The sequence below is a fragment of the Opisthocomus hoazin genome, chromosome 15 (genome assembly GCF_030867145.1).
Source record: "Opisthocomus hoazin isolate bOpiHoa1 chromosome 15, bOpiHoa1.hap1, whole genome shotgun sequence".
NCBI lineage: Eukaryota > Metazoa > Chordata > Aves > Opisthocomiformes > Opisthocomidae > Opisthocomus > Opisthocomus hoazin.
The window spans coordinates 13749194-13767127 of record NC_134428.1 but is presented as its reverse complement, the minus strand read 5'-3'; the positions used below and the strand labels follow the sequence as shown (position 1 = coordinate 13767127).

The 17934-nt window shown below is 61.1% G+C and overlaps 2 protein-coding genes across 4 annotated transcripts in view; both read right to left on the bottom strand.

Moving 5' to 3' along the window:
* Nucleotides 1–194: 194 nt before the first annotated feature.
* On the bottom strand, nucleotides 195–13765 carry RHOT2 (ras homolog family member T2). Of its 3 annotated transcripts, none has more exons than XM_075436415.1 (19): nucleotides 13689–13765; nucleotides 13211–13269; nucleotides 11965–12046; nucleotides 11797–11840; nucleotides 10435–10488; nucleotides 9951–10003; nucleotides 9293–9401; nucleotides 8730–8831; nucleotides 8147–8245; nucleotides 7583–7691; nucleotides 7179–7299; nucleotides 6267–6351; nucleotides 4965–5110; nucleotides 4776–4876; nucleotides 4573–4703; nucleotides 4040–4120; nucleotides 3709–3831; nucleotides 3403–3605; nucleotides 195–2112 (listed from the first exon to the last, which is right to left on the bottom strand). In XM_075436415.1, exons 1-19 carry the CDS (start codon nucleotides 13723–13725, stop codon nucleotides 1995–1997), a joined length of 1857 nt encoding a protein of 618 aa, XP_075292530.1. In that variant the 5' UTR covers nucleotides 13726–13765; the 3' UTR covers nucleotides 195–1994. The 3 variants fall into 3 exon arrangements, with proteins under 3 accessions (XP_075292530.1, XP_075292531.1, XP_075292532.1); XM_075436416.1 differs by having other exon boundaries at nucleotides 13211–13264; nucleotides 13689–13759; XM_075436417.1 differs by lacking the exons at nucleotides 11797–11840; nucleotides 11965–12046.
* Nucleotides 13766–13917: 152 nt separating this feature from the next.
* Nucleotides 13918–17934, bottom strand: part of WDR90 (WD repeat domain 90) — a 31925-nt gene continuing 27908 nt past the window's right edge. The window contains exons 39-42 of the mRNA XM_075436406.1: nucleotides 17316–17459; nucleotides 16020–16139; nucleotides 15425–15509; nucleotides 13918–14300 (exon numbers count right to left, since the gene is read on the bottom strand). Coding sequence (XP_075292521.1) covers nucleotides 14143–14300; nucleotides 15425–15509; nucleotides 16020–16139; nucleotides 17316–17459 — 507 coding nt within the window. The 3' untranslated portion in view covers nucleotides 13918–14142. The remainder of the gene's footprint in view (nucleotides 14301–15424; nucleotides 15510–16019; nucleotides 16140–17315; nucleotides 17460–17934) is intronic.

The following is a 17934-nucleotide window of genomic DNA, read 5'->3' as shown; positions in this document are numbered from 1 at the left end:
CTGGGCCAGCCCCGAGCCTTGTCCCCCAGGGCCGGACTTCAGCTCCTGCCCTAAATCCCACTGTCTGCCCCCGAACGGGACCCTGGGGGTCTCCTCACTCACACCGCAGCCAAGGGAGGCACCGGGCTTCCCGCAGCCCCGGCAGCGGTGAGGCGTCTTGCTCCCCAGGAGATGCAGGGCACAATCTGCAAGCAGAAGGTGTGTAAAAATTTATTTTGATGTAGAGAACAAAGCTCCTAAAACAGTACGGCTTCGCCAGACCTTGGCTGGCGCCGGGAGCGGGGTCAGCCCACCCGACACAGGCCTGGCTAGCAGAGCCGCACACGGCAGGCCCGGGCACGGAGAAGGGACATGGAAACACCAGGGATGTGGCCCCGGCGGTGCCACGAGCCACGGGCCAGCAGTGAGCGCGATGGCAGTGGGCTCCCGGCTGGCAGAGCGGCGCCAGCACAGGCAGGGGCCCCCTCGTCGGGCCAGCGCTGGGGACCGGGAAACCGGCAGGATGGGGACACCACCCTGGGACTGCGCCCGTAAGAGATGCCGGCTGCCACCTAGCAACTTCTCAACCCCCTCGCTGGCTCCAGGCCACGATAAAAAGTTAAAATAGACAAAACACACAGCAAAGCAGCTCCAGCGGTTACCTGGGTGCTGCCCCACCAGCTGCCTGCAAACAAACCGACCCCGAGTGTGCTCGAACAGCCCAAGAGCTGGTGTCACAGAGCCAGGAGCTGCCCTGGGCTCCCCCACCAGGACCACGGCCCGGATATGGGCGCGAGCCAAGCGCGGGGGCCAGCGCAGGCTGCCCTGGGCTCTTTGGGACTCGGAGACGGGGACGCTGCGGGACCCTGGCCCTGGATTTGCGCTGGGTTGAAGTCACGGCAGCTGCTCGGCAGCTAAGGCCGGCGCTGGTGCGGGCAGTGGACAGGGGAGGAAAGAGCTTCCAGTCGTACCAGGAGATGCAACGCCCTGAGCTTCGGACTCTGGGACAGCCTCGCCACAGCCAGGGCCCCGAGGAAGGGATGGCAGGGCAAGGGCCGTACGCCAGCGTATGGCACGGCCTGGTACCAGCTCAGCGCCAGCGCTGCCGGGAAAGGACCGCAGTGGGCACCCTACGCCCTCGCAGCCCTGCCCAGGGCTCCTGGGGCTCTGCGAATACTGGTGCCCATGAACACTGGTGGCCAGGGGTGGGCCATGAATACTGGTGGCCAGGGCAGGGGTGGTGAAGGGACAGGTCATGCAGCTGGGCAGGGCAGGAGGGCAGCTGGGCTGAGATCCTGGCACGCTGAAGGACTCCGGAGCATTTTTGTGCAGAAAAAAAGAGAGAGGAGGAGACTGGGCCAAGTCCCGGGTACGGCTCCCTCCCCTGGCAGCCCAGGGCTGCGGGCTGCAGCCACAGCGTCCCAGCGGGCCGGGCCGGGAGAGACCCCAGCACAGAGGGGCTGTGGGAGTGTTGGCGCCCGGCCCCTCAGAGCTGCCTTTCCCAGTGTGGGCAGAGGGAAACAGGGGCTGGGGATGGAGGTGGGCGCCGGGGTGAAGCCCTGAGCCCATTTGACAGCTCCGCTGCTGCCAGAGGCCCCGGGGGCTCCGGGGGTGTTGCCCCCCACCAGCATTGAGGGCACCAGCACAGACCTCTGGGGAAGCGATTTGCCCGGCCCAACAGATACTGAAACACTCATGTTTGAGCCTAAAAACCAGCGTTAAAAAAATGAACAGAGTAAAAGACGGGGGTGATCCCCCAGCTGCAGAGCTGCCTGGCCCCGCTGCCATGGCTGGGCAGGAGCCGCGTGGGCGAGGCGGCCGCAGAGCAAGGCCGGCTGGTGCCGGGGGATCTGTCCTGCTGGTGCTCGGAAGTCTGGTTGCACTGGTCCTGCAGTCCAGGCTGGGGGGAAAGGAGGATTTCCCACCGGGACCAGCTTGAGGCAGGGCCCCTCACCGGCGTGTCATTCGGGACGGGGAGGCTGGTGTCACGGGGAGGACGGGGTGAAGGGCGACTCTCATTTGTTCTTGGCCAGCGCGCGGTACAGTGTGAACCCTACCAGAGCAGTCACCGCTGCCCCCAGAGCCACCCGGAGCCAGAAGGACGCGGCTCCCAGCTCCACGGCATTCAAGTGGCTGCAAGGAAAGAGAGAAGAGGCCAGTGAGCGAGGTGCGCAGAGACCCCCAACTGCCCGGAGCGCTTCCCCCCCAAGCAGGGCCGTTGGGATGTCTCTGCGGGGATGGATGGTGACAATGGCGCAGCTCCAGGCCTGTGGCCACAGCCCAGCTGAAGGCTCCCCGGCTCCGTGAGCCACAGCACCTGCCGCCTGGCATCATCACCAAGCCAAAGAGCGGCTCCCCGCCCCGAGGGTGGGACGGATGTGGCTTCACCCTCCCGTGGTCTGGAAATAGTACACCAACACCTAAATAATTAGCACAAGCAAGGAGGTATGTATCTGCCTTTCTAGGTCAAGCTGCTTTTACAACTCCAAGAGCACCGAGACCTAGAAGCGGACGCAGGCGGAGACACGGGCAGAGCCGGGGACACCGATCTCAGGGCAGCGAGGGAAGGTGCCCGCTCCTGCCCAAGCGTACACATTTCCCTTCCTAAACATGTGCTGTCCTGCATGAATGTGCTCCTCTCCGAGGAGCAAAGACGTATCCATTATTCATTTTCCACTAAATCAGCGGAGAACAACCAATCCATGGCCCTCCATTACGCTGTTATTTATTTATACCACATACCCTAAGATATATTAAGAATATTTAAATTTTAATACTGCAGAAGGGGGAAAAAAAAAGTGTCATCTCTAAAAATAAAGTTGTTTATTGAAGAGAAGCTAGAGGGAAAACTACTCACTAGTAATTCCACCTTGTCTTCCAATGCACCCACATGTTCTCCCCAGGAGGGCTCTGCCCCCGGCGCTGTGCTGACCCCCAGCTTTCAGCACCCCCTGCCCCTCAAGCAGGGCGATGCCACACGCAGACACGATCTCCTTGCCAGACCTCCCCCGAGGGAGGCTGTGACAACGGAGGTCTCGCTTCACTGACCTCTTTTTCAGTCTGATCCATCTCACCGGGAGAAAATAGCTGCCACCCCACCTCTGCAGACCTTGGCAAACTAGGCTGGCTACTCCCCTCCACCATTTTTTATCCTAGGCTTAAAAAATAAAAACTCCTGTGGCAGCATGTAGCTAATAAATCCGCCAGAGACACGCACAAGGCAGAAGAGAGCCGTGTCCCCTCCACCCTCTCCGGGCAGGGGAAGCAGCGGCCCTTGTGTTTCAATGACCTGTACCAACAGGCAACACCGAGAGCTAGAGCGAAACCAAACCAAACGCCACGAGCAGAGGCAGGGTCTGGACACAGCCCCCTCCCCAAGCTCTGCCCCCAGCCGAGAGCCCCCTCCGCGGTACGGATACTAACGGGAAGGTGGCGGCGGTGGCCAGCTTGGTGTAGATGGTGGTGCCAGGCAGGCCCTGGCCGTGGCAGGAGAAGCGGAAGGGCGGCGGGAGGCAGTGCTTGTAGCAGAACTCGGCGGGGGAGAGCCCGGGCTGCTGACTCGCTTCTGGCAGGTCTGTCTTGGAGGCCACGAAGACGCAGGGGATCTGGCTGTCCACGTAGTGTTGCTGTAGAGACAGGGAGAAGTCCCAGCGAGGGGTAAGCGACCGAACCCTGGGAGACGCAGGGCTGCCATGCAAAGTGAAGTCCCACAGGGCCCCTGCCAGCTACCTTGTAAACACCGGCACAGTAGCTGAAGGATCTGGGGTCGCTCAGGTCGTAGATGAAGCAGGCGACATCGCAGGCTGCATCCGACGGCTTCACAAACTTTGTGTCAGCGCTGACCTCATACAGCTGGGGCAGGAGAGGAACAGATGCGTGGCACAGCACCGTCTCGAGTAGATCGGCTGCTCCTCACACCGGCACACAGACCGCGCCACCGTGACCGCAACCACAGCCGAGCCCAGCGGTGCCAGGATAGCGCTGCAGCAATACAGGGGGACGCAGCCCAGCCCCGCTGTGAGCCAGACACAGCGGCGATTCCCTCCTCTCCCTGACTTACTATAAGGTACTTTTCCTGGCTGTTGACCTGCACCGTGTTGATCGCGTAGAGGGACGGCTCTCCTGGGGTCTCCCTCTGGGCCTGCCACCGACGAAAACACTGTCTCAGACAGCAGGGAGCAAGAGCAGTGCTTGTGGGAGGGAGAGCGCTTCACCCTGCCCCGAGCCCCCGCGGTGGAACAGCCACCTGAAGGGCAGCTGGTGACTGCCACGAGGCTCGGTGCCGTTCGTAACAAGCAGGGAAAGCTGGCATCACCTCGGGGAGATACGGCTGCCCGGGAAAGGCACAACCCTCCAGATCATCGGGAAAAGCAGAGGGGACTGGGCCCGCTGCCTTAGGCAAAATCAAGGACGCAAGAGCCACAGCAACCGGCACCACTGGCACGGAGAGGGGTGTGAAGCCATTTGCCGGGGCCTGGCCACGGGCAGCAAGATGCCGTCACGCGGCAGATCGCTCAATGGCCTCTCGGCTCTGCCTCCTGCTCCGCCAGGACGCCCTGCCGCAGCGCGGCGGAGAGGGGAGCAGCCACTCACCGCGAGGCTCCTGCCGAGGAAGGCCTGCAGGAAGGCGGACTTGCCTGCGCCCCGGGCTCCCAGCACCTTGCAGAGGAAGACGTTTCTCTGGGTCTGGCCTTTCTCCAGGTCGATCCTCTTCTCCCGGGTCACTGGCAGGAGAGAGGCTGGGTGAGCGAGAGGAGGGACCAGAGTCGCGACAGGAGGGGAGGGCATGGCCGTACCCGTGAGGGCTTGTGTCTGGGAGTCCTGCTCCGAGAGGATGGGGTAGCCCAAGTAGCCCAGGCACTCCAGGCAGTGCCGCACATCCAGGTAAGCCACAAGCCTGGAGAGACAGAGCGCACCGGGAAGCCGGTAAGGTCAGCAAGGGCTACGCGATGTGACTAAAGGCAGGGAAGAGGGACTGAGCTTACGTCCACTGGCAGAGGAATCCATGCAGGGAAAGCAGGCCTTTATCAGTGGTGCATACCGTGTTGTAGAGCTCGGGGCCCCAGGGCACACAGGGGAAGACGCTGAAGAAGTTCTGCAGCTCTGCAGGGGAGAGGGCTCCGTCCTGGTCCTGCCGAGACAAAGGGGAGTCAGCAGCTGAGGCAGGGCACAGCCCATGCACGCACCGGCAGCTCTCTGCAGCCACATCAAGCGTTGCTGGGGTCCAGAGAGGGTCCCCAGCACACAAGCCACCCTGCTCGCTGCTGCAGAATGACACAGGGATGCTTTCAATGGCAGAAATCAATTGCAAGCAAGGCCGGAGCTGCGTGAGCGTGCGGGCAGCCTGTGCCCCAGGGACTCCAATCACTGCACAAGAGACAGGCCAATTCTGCTCTGCGACTGCGGCTGGAACCAGTGCTGGCCCTGCTACTGGGCAGGACCCATCCACACTCGCCCCGCAGCCCTGAGGTTCCCTGGGGCCAGCTGCCACGCAGCAGCCTGTGTCGCTCCAGCCTGGCCCTCCACACTGCGGGGTAACTAACCCAAGGTCTGCATGCAGCGGCGCGCTGCTGGCCACCAGCTAACCACACTCCAAGGCAGCTCCTCCAGGCTGGTGTGCCATAGGGCCATGCCACAGAGGATCTGCTGGCTTCTGGGCACACAGGGACGTGCATCGACTTCGTGCTGCAATTCCCCGTGGCCACAGAGCTGCCATACCCCAGGTGCACATCAACATCTGAATAACTAGTCCGAGCAGGTGCATACAGACCCAGTACATCCCCTTCTCCCACTCTCCAAAGAGCCAGAGCACAGCACAAATCAGCTGCTTTCTCCCTCTCTCTGGCCTGGCACCCCCTCCACAGGGCTGACGGCCACGCAGATGCTTGTGCTTGGTCCGTGGCTGCAGGCCAGCAGCTGTGCCCGCTCTCCCTGCCACCCTGCGTGCTGCAGCCAGGCACCACGAGGGGCTACGCCAGTCTGATGTTAGCTCCAACCCATCCCCTGAAGGCCCAAACTTTACCGGCTGCCCTTTGGTCAAGGGCAGCGACCACAACCCCAGGCCCTTGATGTGCCATCAGACTACCTGCAGCTTGCAGTGACCACCTCCTGCTCCCAGAGCCTCGGCAAGAAGCCATGAAGGGAGCGCTGTGGCAGAGGAAAGCCCTTTGCCGGCGCTACGTCTGCTCCCTGGCGCAGAGAGGTGGACAGGAGAGCAGCTACCCCCAAGCATGCAGGCCCAGCAGAGAGCATCCCCTCCCCAGGCAGCTCCACCGCGCGCTGCCCACCTTGTCGTGCTTCTCAAACAGCCGCTGCAGGAACTGGTAGCCCAAGTGGTTGAGCTCCGTGGAGCAGCCGGGGGGAAGGCGGAACCTGTCAGAAGAGACCCAAGTGAGCGTCAAGCCCTGAACGAAGAGCAGCATGTGAATGGGTCTTTGGACAAACCAGATCTCACTCAGAGCACACAGCTCCCCACCCAGCGGTCATCTGCAGGCCTGGCTATTCCTTGACACAGCCCCCTGCTTTGGGGAGAAGCCCTCCAGGGTGCACAGCGGCCTCTCCTCGGCATATCCGCGCTGCCCAAGCAGCCTGGGAGATGATGTAGCCCTCGGTCTGCCTCGTGCCCAGGGCTTCAGCAGGGCACAGCACTAGCCCCGGGGTGCTTTCCACCAGCCCAGGCCCTGTCGCCTCCCCGCGCAGCCAGCTGCCTGGGGAGAGGATGAGGCAGCTCACAAGCCAAACCCCTTCATTACTGCCAGATCACCACCTCCGGGGTGGCAGGGAGCAGAGAAGAGACAGCAGCTGCAGAATCAGCCGGGAGCGCTACGCTGACAGCTTGCTGCTCCCGACAGAGCCGTTCTGCCTCAGCTCAGGCAGAGACAGACAGCCTTCAAAACCCCCTTGCTGATGTCACGGGAAGTCAGGGACAGGCCTTCACTCCCCAACTCCACCAGTGCCAGCAACAGTCAGCAGCTCCAAGGCCCACTGTATTTGTCACCAACCCCCTGTGTCAGCTCCTGTCCACAGGGGAAGGTGAGGACCAAGAACCTGACCGTGAGCTAAGGAGGCGGATTCGGCCTCAGCTGAGGAACACAGTACACGCCAGGGTGCAGAAAGGAGCCAAAGACGCTGGGGAGGCCAAGTTGCGCACCACAAGGATGTCACACCCTGCCCGCCCCACTCCATGGCAGGATACGCACTGTGGGTAGAGATAGTCATCCGTCAGCTCCAGCTCGTCGTCGTACCCGAAGCGGCGAAGGATGGTCCATGTGGTCTCGTGCCGGCCCCTCTGGATGAAGAGTGTGTTGAGGAAGAGGAAGCCTGCAGGAGAGATTGGGTGGTTCAGACACAGCAGGGCCAGCTGAGCACTCAGCCTCAGGGATCCACTCCTCAGGATCGTGCTTTCCCTGGGAAAACAGGCTGCTTGGACAGAGAGCTCTAGCAGCCACAGCAGGCTCAGGCTTGCTTTGACAAGAGGTCCTAATCAGGCTTGGATTGAGAGCCAAGAGGCTCAGCTCAAGGACAGTGGCCCTCACAACGTGCCCAAGGAGATGGCTCCCTCCTTCCCTTGCTGGGAAGGAACATGGAGCCCTTGTGCTGTTACCATTCAACGTCAGGCCGTTGTCCTGCACCCCGTCTGTGGTGTTCTTCCACACAACCATCTTCACATCCTCCAGGGCCTGGGGAGCCAGAGGGTTTCCGAAGCAGGACTTCTACCTCCCAAGAGAAAGAAGGTCGTCGTCAGCAAAGCACACAGACAGCACAACCCCCTGTCTCACCAGCATCCCTCTCCCCCAGCACGGAGACAGTGTTTCCAGCAGAGAAAATCCACCCAGCTAAGTCATTACTGCCTTGGACCCTGACCAAACCGCTGTTCCTCAGCATCCCAGTAACATGTGACTATCAACATCTCCCCAGCCTCCTGCTCTTCCAATTGCACCGCAAACCTGGCCCAAGCTTAGTGAAGATGGAAGACCTGTGGATCCCCCACGTGCTCCTAGATGCACCCTACAGTGCTTTAGCTGTGCAGCAGTGGAATAACTGAACACAAACAGGACGGTTGTGTCAGGAGAGGGGCAGCCCTTCTGCCTGGCACTGGAAGGAAAGCGGACCCCGGGGCTTTTCCACAAGGGACTGGTGAATACCTCAGCTCTGCAGCCAGCCCCACCTGGAAGTAGTTGAGTTCATCATCACTAAGGATCTGGTTGTTATCCTGGTCCGAGAGGTTGAAAATCCGGGTCAGTGCGCGTGCACATGCAGGTTTCAGCTGCAAGGGACCAACCACAGTGACCAAAACAGGACATCAGCTTCAGACCGGCCCCTCCTCCTGCCTCCTGAAACCCCGTGTGCAGAGGTGTTCCCTTCCCACACTGGCTGGGAACACGGTCCAGCCAGGCCAGTACCACCGCCACTTTGGAGGTGGGAGTCCAAAGCAGAACAGCCCATAGGGAAGTCTTCTCTTGCACCCTTCCCACCATGGCTGCCACAGAGTCTGAAGCACGAGGGCTTCTGCCCCAACATGTCCCGGTTCCTTGCAGATCTCTCTGATCCGGATACGCTCAGCTGGCTGGGCTGAGCATGGCAGATGGGTGTTTTCCTGTCAGCTACCCCCAGGGGTACCACCTTCGCCTTGACCTGGCTGCCTTGGCCCAAACTCTCCACTCTCCTACCCGGGGGCAAAAGCAGAGCACCAGACCAGAGCGCTGGGACGGGAAGGAGACTCCTCCAGAGCTGCAAGCAGCACTTCCTACCTGCTTCTCCTCTGGGTCGTAGAGGGGGGCAGTGGGGTGCAGCACAGCTTTCTGGGCATAGTAGAAGAGCTCAGAGATGTTCTTGAGGTTCTTGGCAGAGCACTGGGGATTCAAAGGAACAGACAGCCCTGTGAGCGGGGACAGGCGATAGGCTGGTGACAAGGGGCAGGAGGAGGATGACAGAAGCTCCCCGAGCCAGACAAGTTGTGCGTCAAAGCACAGAGCAATGTCTGTCCACCACTAGGAAGAAACTAAAGGGAAACCTCCTGCTTGTGCTCTGGCTTTGCTGAGCCCACTCCACAGCCCCAGAGCCAACAGGGGCTGCATGTAGCTCCTACGCCAGTTGCTGCCAGAGAGCCAGAGTGGGCAGACACTGACGCCCACTCCCTGCAAGGAGGGTGAAGGACAGAAAGCCTAAAGCACAGGCCCTCCCAGACAGGGCTACTTCTGGAGAGCAACATTAGCAGGGCAGGCCTCCACAAGCAGGAAGGCTCCCTGGCTCATGCCAGACAAGTGCTCCTACCCCTCAGGGAGGCTTAGCAGAAACCTTCCAGTTCCCTCACCTCCACGCACGTCTCGATTTCCGAGAACTGGTTCATGATGGGCAGGATGACATCCATGGAGCTCCCCACTTGCAGGTCAGACTTGTTTCCTACTAAAATAATGGGGATCCTGGGGAAGAAAGACGCAGTGTCAGAGAGCATGAGCGAGCCCAGCCCTCTCTTGGTCTCGGCCCTGCCCCAGCCAGGCATGTTCTCAGGCAGGAGGCCGGGGAGCCTCCCCAGCCTCCTCCGCAAGGGCCAGAGCAGCTTTCCTGCCTCCCACGGCTGGGAGCATCCATCTGGAGCAACAGACTGCCTGATCCCGCTTACGCTTTCACCCAGCAACAATATGTTCAGGAGCCTTTAATCCAGCACAGCAGCCTTCTGCCTAAGCGATCCACACACAGATTGCGGCTTCTGTGCTCCCATGCTCCCTCAGCAGCCTCCTCTCCCTGCCCGGCTGAGAAGCGATCAAGGGGGGAAGGAACCCTCACCCATGGCCCTCTGCCTCTGCTAGATCTGTGAGGGACAAAAGCCCCCACGTCCTTCTGCTACAAGCAGTCTGGCCACAAGCCACAAAGCTGGTTTGATCTCAGTAACCTCAGAAGAAGATGAGGGTGATGGACACCCCACAGCCCCCCCAAATCCCCCAATTCTGTATCCACGCCGCACACGGTACCTGGAGCCCTTTTCCAGTCCCCCGTTCACCATGGGGATCCACTTTGTGCGAATCTGAAAGGCGAGCACAGGGAAAGGCCTGTCAGCACAGCCTGGGGAGGGAGGGAGAGGCAGCTCCCAGCACAGCTCCCAGCACGTGCGCTGTGGCAGTCAGCAGGGCCCTGCAGCCATCTGCTCCCCGGCGTTCCCCCGCACCAGCAGGCAGAGCAAACCCAGGGATTGCTGGGTGCCAGCAGAAGGATGTGACAAGCCTGTTGTCCCCCAGCACGTGAGGACAACAGCCAGTGTAGGAGTAAGCTTGGACTGTGCTCAGCCTGCCTCTGCTTGCAGGGGTCTCAAACCCCAAATCCCCTGCAGGGCTGGGGGGCATCAGTACCCACCCACACCAAACAGCGGCCGGGAAGGACCCAGCGCTGGGAACTCCTTCCCCTCCGGCGCTGCTGCCGGAGCCGGGCTGCTCAGGGCTCCAGCACGGGACCCGTTACCTTCTCGATCGTGGCCTCCTTGGTGACATCGTATACCACACAGACCACGTTGGCCTGCAAGACAGAAGCAGCAGAGGGTGGTGAGTGAGGGTCCCTGCAGCACGCTCACCGCAGCAGGGAGGCAGCCTGGGCCCGAGGCACAGCCCTGCCACGGCCCCGCGGCCCAGCAGCCCCAGCCCCACATGCTGCTGTTGTGCTTGCACTGAAATGGCGGCGGCAGTTGAGCGCGCGTGAGCGTGTACACGTACGCACAGCCTTCTGATGGCGGCCACTCGCCCGCTGTCAACATGAGCTCTACAACGGGCTGCTTGGAGCAAAGTCTTGCTCTTCTGCCTCAGCCCTGCCAACGGAGCTGCCATGAGCACATCTCCTCCCCGCCCGACACCCCGGTTCCCTGCTCCTACACCTCGCTGTCCCCCCACGACGGCTCTGCCTGTGCCCCACGCCTGGCCGGCGGCCGCTGGCCTCTTCCCCTCCCGAACCCCGTGCAGACAGTGCTAACACCAACGCTTTATTCGTGGCAGACTGGAGGGATCACTGGCCCTTTCAGGAGAGAGTTCAGTGCTAATCCTGAGGACACACGAGGGTTTAGGCAGGATTTCCTGGAGCCATTTTAAGCCTCTGCATATTCATGCCGTCTGGACGGAGGGAGCAGGACCCCCGTGCCCGCTGGCCCACCTCCCTGCCCGTTAGCCACTGAGGTGGAGAGATTAAATAGCTTTGTTCACATGAGACGCACAGAGGAGAGACAGTTTTATTACCCATAACCAAGAGGTCCTCCTCTGTGCAGAGCTGAGGTTAATCCCAGGGCAGAGAAGAGCAGCTGGGCCCACCCCAGCCAGCCGGCTGGATTATTCCTCCATGACTGCTCCAAGGGATGTGGGAGCCCTCGTTCCTGCCTGCCCAGCGCTCCCTGGGGCTCCAGCTCCCCAGCCAAATCCTCTGTGCCACTGCTTCATCAGGCAGCCAGAGACCTAATGCAGGGAGCAAGGGGCTCTTGCCCAAGCTCAGCAAATGCTTCCCCCCTCTTCTGAGTCCGTCGGGAACACCCCGAGGCTAAGAGCACATCATCTGCTCGGCAGCCTCCTCCACCTCCCGATGTGCAGCGAGCTGTCCCCCACCACTCTCCTTCTGGAGGCTCCCCGAAGGGCTAGGACAAGCCACATACAACAGCTTACAAGACAGAGAAGGATTAAACAAACCTCTAAACAAACCAACAGCATTAATCCACAGATAACCAACTGCCTGTGCATCTCTGGGTGGCTAACGGGGAGAGCCAGCAGCCACGTGTCACTTGCTGGCTGCAGGGCTATGGGCACTGCAGTCTCCTGCCTCGCAACACCCCCGTCCAGCCCTGCTCACCTTAGCAATCTCTTCCTGCAGCTCATCCTCCGTCTGCTCCGACTCTGGACGGGGAAGAGAGCTGTCACCAACCATCCCCAGCAGAAGGGACCTCTTCCCACTCCCCTCAGCCGGCCAGAACAGTGGAAAAGCGAGGCTGGCAGGGAGTGAGGAGGGATGGGGCCCTACCTGAGTAGTCCACTATGTGTGTGGGGACCTTCTCGGGGGTGACGTCAGCCGGGATTGTGATCTCCTCTGCGCGAGGGGGCACCTGCAAAGCCAGCAGACTCTGTTCCAGTCAGCCATGCAGAACGCTACCGACAGGATGGGTGACAAGGGGCTTCAGACTCCAACATGGCTGTTGCCCAGCGCCCTCCCTGCCAGGGCGGGATGAGCTCCAGACCACAGCTTGCTCTGGGCCCACCAGGCTGCAGCTGCAGCTCGCTGCAGCCCAGTGCTCATACAGCCAGCGTCCCTGTGGTGAAACCTCCAACCGCCTCCCGGCCCCGAGCCCTCCCTCGAGACACTGCGTCTGATGGCGCTGAGTCCCACCAGGGAAGCCGGCTTTCAGACAATTCAGCGCTGCCGCCCCTGCCACAGCTCCGGAGATAAGCCCTCAGCACTCCCCCATCTCTCCGGCCTGATCTCCTGGCAGCTGGGAGAAGTGCTAAGCTGATTGCCCGGGCTTTGCTGCAAGAGCATGGGAAGATGCGTGGAGCCAGTCCTCCCCCGAGCCCCCGCAGCTAACGCTTCCCAGCGCAAACGTCCCAGTGGGCACCATCTGCTTGTGGGCAGCGGGAGAAGCTGCCTGACGGTACAGAGCAAGCATGTCCAGCCAGACTGATCCCTCTTCCCTATCCAAACCATGATGCGACCATGAGCTGCCAAGCTGGAGGCTCCATGGGGCACAGGCAGGTGAGCTGGATGCTGCTCCTCACAGGTGGCCCAGCTCAAAGCACCAAACCTGTCTCCAGACACACACACGGAAGGACAGCGAATGCAGCTCGGCCCCTTCTGAGGGCTCTGTCCTGGTGCCGTGGCAGCAAGGCCGGAGCTGGGGAGCAAATGGCCCTGCCATGCAGGGTGAAGCTGGGCCCCACAGCCTGCTGCGCTGTGGGCACAGAGACCCCCAGCCATGGTGCGCTGGCTGCTGCTGCAGCGGGGACCAGGGCCCTGAGTGGTACCTACGCCCCTCCCCAGGGCAGCTGGTGCCCCAAGTCAGGGATTAGAGCACAAACTGGAAAAAATATAATTTCAGCTAGAGCTCCATGCGGTCCTCGCAGACTAAAGCTCACCCAAACCAGCCCCGCGGCTGTCACCAGTGTCTGGTGAGCCACACCCCTGCCTTGGGCCGGTGCCACTCGGGAGAGAGCCACGGCTGCCTGGCAGGGCTCCCAGAGAGGGGGCCCAGGGGTGTCCCCCCTCTGACGCTCACCTCTTCAGGGAACTCCTCGCCCACCAGAGCCATGATCAGAGATGTCTTCCCCACCTGGGCTAGGAAAGAAAGGGCAGATGTTGGCACCGGCAGCCACGATCGGAGCCAGCGGCTGGCCCGGGGCGAAGGGCACGTCGGTGTCCCTGCCCTACGGGAGGCCGCGGGACGGCGGCAGGTAAAGCGGCGCGGCGCTTCTGCCCTGCTCACCTGCGGCGAGGAGCCCGGGGCTACCGGGGACACCCCAAGGCCAGCGGCCGCCCCCGGAACGGGGGACCCCGGGGGTGGCAGCGGCGGCCGGAGGGCACGGCTCCCGAGGCCGTCACGGCGGGGCTCAGGCCTCCCGCCCCGCCGCCCCCTCCCCCGGGGGCCGGGCCCACGAGTAGGCCCCGCCGCTCCCCGCGGGCGAGGACCTCCCGCTGCCGGGCGGCACCCCGCGGGCCCCAGGCCGCCCCCGGCACGCCCCCGCCGCCCGCCTTACCCTCTCCCAGCAGCAGGATCCTCACGTCCCGCTTCATGGTGGCGCCCGGCCGCGCCCGGGGCCGCCGCCGCCTCCCTCCCCCCCCTCCACGCTTCCGGCCGCACCAGCGAGCGGCGGCGCAGAGCGGCGCGGGCAGAGCGGCGCCCCCTGGCGGGCGGGGGCGGCGCGCAGCACCTCCAGACCTCCTTTTCAGTTTTCGATGTTTTATTAACAAAACCAAAAAGGGCAAAAAAAACCATTGTGTAAAACACATCCCGCAACCGCCCCAGGGCCTGGCCTGCGGGCCCACCGCAGCGTCCGGCCCCAGCAACCCGCGGGTGGAGCCGAGATTGTGGCTGGGGCCTGGTTGAGGCCTAAACTGGGGCCTGACCCAGGAGCCGGGGCCGGGCCTGGGGGATGCTGCCGGCCTTCCGCCCCCGCTGGAGAAGCGCCTCTGGTCCAGGGGCCTCCCAGCTCAGCCGCCTGTGAGCTCCCAGACGAGGACGGCGCTGTGGGAGGCCGTGAGGAGGCGGCGGCCGGAGGGGGCGAAGCGGCAGAGGTGGACAGCGTCATCATGGCCGGCGTAGTCCTGCGCCTCGCCGGCTGGGCAGCGCAGCAGCCTTAGGAGCCGTTCTGTGGGGAAAGGAGAGGGCTCAGTGCTGGGGGGAGGAGGCTCCGCCGCCATGGGGCTTGTCCCTGCTGGGAGCATCGCTCCGGATCACCCCCCAGGCCCCCTCGCCCCTGCTGAGCTGCACGTCGAGACAGCGAGCAACAGGGGACAGCTTCCTGCCGAAGCAAGCGGGCAATTAACAGCTGGTAAGGGGGAGAGAGTGTGACAAGGCAGCTCCAGGCTACATGTCAGGCTGTTACACTGCAGTAACGGATGAGGCAGCACGCGTTAGTGCAGCTCTGCTGTCTCGCACCCCCCTGAAGTGCCCGGCCCTGGGCTCAGCGGGTGCCCTGCAGCTCTGGGGTGGGCGTGGAGCTCACCCTGCTCTCAGGAGCCGCTGTCAGAGCGCGATGGACATACAGCTGTCACCCCAGGCAGACACAAACAGCTACGGGAGCAAGGTGCTGATCGTCCCTGTGCTGGGGAAAGGTCCCGTCTGCCTCCTGGGCTGTAGGGTCACACAGCCAGAGAGCTGTTTGCTCGTAAGCAGAGATCATAGAATCGTAGAATCATTAAGGTTGGAAAAGACCTCTAAGATCATCAAGTCCAACCATCAACCCAACACCACCATGCCTGCTAAACCATGTCCCGAAGTGCCGCATCTACATGTTTTTTGAACCCCTAGAGGGATGGTGACTCCACCACTGCCCTGGGCAGCCTGTTCCAATGCCTGACCACTCTTCCAGTAAAGAAATTTTTCCTAGTATCCAATCTAAGCCTCCCCTGATGCAACTTGAGGCCATTAATGATGAAGACAGCTTGTAACCCCAAGGAGTCATTCGAGCGACAAATCCTGCTCACTGACAAACAGGACTAAGCTCACACATCTTGTTTCTGATCTGTGAGTCTCCCAGAGCTTTCTTCTTGCCTGACACATACGCTGCCTGGGAGCAGGGCAGCTACCCACGGTCCTGGGACTGCAGTCCCAGGTTACGAGGGCAGGGGCTGGTGTGTGCACATGTCTCATTTAAAGGAAAAAGGATACTTGGTTCCTTCTCAGCAAGAAGGGGAGATCCCTCCTCATGGAAGGTAACGTGGTGGCAAGGCAGCCCGGGCAGCAGAGCCCACAGCACCCTCTGGTACTCACCGCCGAAGCCGACAGCCATGAAGCGTGCTGCAGGAGACAGGCTCAACGATGTGGCGAAGTATGGCAAGGCAATCTTCTCAACTACCTGTGCTCCAGCAAGAGAAACACACCAACGCCTCAGAAATGAGCAGGCTGAAGACCGGAGCTGCTCTAGTGATGGTCATTAGGAGGGTAAAGGGCTCCTCTCAAAGGGGAGGCTGACAGATGCACAGCGCTTCTCAGAGCTCGGAAACCTGCCAAAGGCATCGACTTTCCAGAGGGGACTCGACTCAACGATTTAGAGACCATTAGCGCTCCTGAAAGCAAACACCTTCCCTCCAGTTGGATCGAAAGGCAGCAGGGCAGCAGGAGGGACTGGCACCCTGCCCAGACGCAGCTCAAGGCAGGGCAGGGCCCTGCTGCTCACCAGTTACACGGGCCAGACTCAGGGTTCGAGATGAAAAGCTGTTGCCCCGAGCAGCTGCTTGCCTGAGCCCACCGCACACCCTCAGCCTTGGCTTTACGCGCAGGGCAGCACTGCCTCCCCCCACTGCACCTCGTTTGATGTGGCCATGGCCCCGCTGCTGCAGAGGCGTGCCTGGCAGGGCACGAATACCTGTTTCTTGCGCAGACTGTAAAACAAGGCTTCCTTCTGCATCCCAAAGCCGACGTAGACCAGAGTACTGGGTTCCCAAGGGCAGAATGCGGCCAGGCTGGGCGGGAGGCTGATGAGACCCTGGTGGGGGAAACCAAAGGGCACAAAATTGAGGCTAGTTTCTCCAGCCCGACTCAACACAGAGGGGGACATAAGGAGAGCATGGAGGGACACCAGCCCTTGGGCTGCGGGTGTCTGAGCAGCAGGAAATTACTACGATGGAGGCTGTTTCCTCCCTCTTGCATTGCCATCTCAGACGTGCTCACGGCAAAGCAGTATGGAGCAACCACACACTGCCATGGAAACCTGAAGCAAATTGTTTACTGTCACAGAAGCAAGACACATGAGGGTCCAACAGGTTGAATTTCCACCAAGGTATTACTGCTATGTGGGCCTGAAGGTGAGATTGCATTATGAATCGGTTTAACACAAGAAAATAGGGCCCAGAAAAGAGACCTTTAGTAGTGGATGCGGGATCAATCCTTCCCCTGTTCACTGTGGGGAGACCTGTAGTGAGTTTCCTTTCACGGAGAGGAAATCCATTGTTTTGGAAACAAACAGGAGAAATGCTGACAGAACCCAGCTGCTATATGGGCCCAGACGGCGCTTGGCCCCGAGGGCGGCAGGCTGAGGCACCACCGCTTGCCCCCTCGAAAAGACCCAGCTCCCTCTGCATGCCAATGTCGCGTGCATCAGGGACCATCTCCACGTCCTGCCCGATGCAGACCCTCCCCTCTTTCTAGCAGGTGTTCTGCTGCCTAAATCCCACACCTGGGTGGGAGCCCAAGTGCCTGCAAAGCATCACAGACATGCAGGGCTAGAGTATTTGGCTTTATAAACCCATCACTGGGCTCCAGGCTCTGAATATTCATACTCTTTGGGAGTGTCAAAGTTAGCAGCATGCTCATAATTAGCTCTCTCTCCTGCGCGCTGTGCTCACTGCTGCCCATGCTCTGTTTTGCGTAGCACAGGGGTGTCAGCTCTTTGCAGATGCAGTTTTTGACTCCTCATGCTTACAAAGTCAGTTCTTCCCAGCAGTTAGGCACCGCTACAATTCCCACTGCCTGTCGACACGCAAGAAGGTGCATAAACAAGATACTCTACGAGCAGCAGAACTAATGAAGATGACTTTGCTAAGCACACACTCTCTCTTTGGCCCCATCCCGCACAGAGCCTTGAGGCATCCCTCCCCTCCGGCTCAGCCTGTGCCGAGACCCGTGCTAGGAGCAGGCAGGGGCTGGCAGCCGCCACGCTCACCTCGGGGCCGGCCAGAGCCGAGAAGCTGAGCCAGTCGAGGAGCTCGCACTTATCCTTCAGCCAGTCGGAGGCCCAGACGCTGACCCGCCGGTCAGAGCTGGTGGCCAGCCAGAGCTCGCCTCCTTCCACACCAAAGTCACGGTACTATGGAAAATAAAAGCAAGGCTGTGACTCTGGCAGTACAGAAGCTTTAAGCAAAGCTGCCGCTAGAGCTAGTGTGAGGCAGGAGCTCATGGAACACAGGCCTTATGCCACAGGGGATCAACGCCAGGATCAACTTCCATTTGGGCAGTGCTTAAAGTCACTTAGAATAAAATAGGACAAGGAAGCCATGGTATTGGAACCAGTGGCACGCTTCAGCCCCAGCAGAAGAGGCTGCTGGAGGAGGGGTGAGCTGCGGGCATGGCCGACACAGATCTCTCCTCTGGGACGCCCTCCGGATCTGCACATCTCCTCGGCGGGTGCTTGCAGATACTGTGTGTCCCCTAATGATGCCCTTCACCTAAAACTGAGGAGGATCTCCTACTTCTAGAAATACCAGGGAACACAGCCTTGCAGCATGGATGATTTTAAAGCCTGAGAACTTGGGCAAAATTATTCTTATTTCTGCTGTGCAAAG

What these genes read in the sequence shown, in the direction of transcription:
- RHOT2 (XM_075436415.1), bottom strand. Translation starts at nt 13,725, where the DNA reads ATGAAGCGGGACGTGAGGATCCTGCTGCTGGGAGAGG. An exon ending in ACACATAGTGGACTACTCAG is followed by an intron (nt 11,841 to 11,964) that starts GTAGGGCCCCAT and finishes TTCCCCGTCCAG; the next exon opens with AGTCGGAGCAGACGGAGGAT. An exon ending in ACGACCCAGAGGAGAAGCAG is followed by an intron (nt 8,246 to 8,729) that starts GTAGGAAGTGCT and finishes GGTCCCTTGCAG; the next exon opens with CTGAAACCTGCATGTGCACG.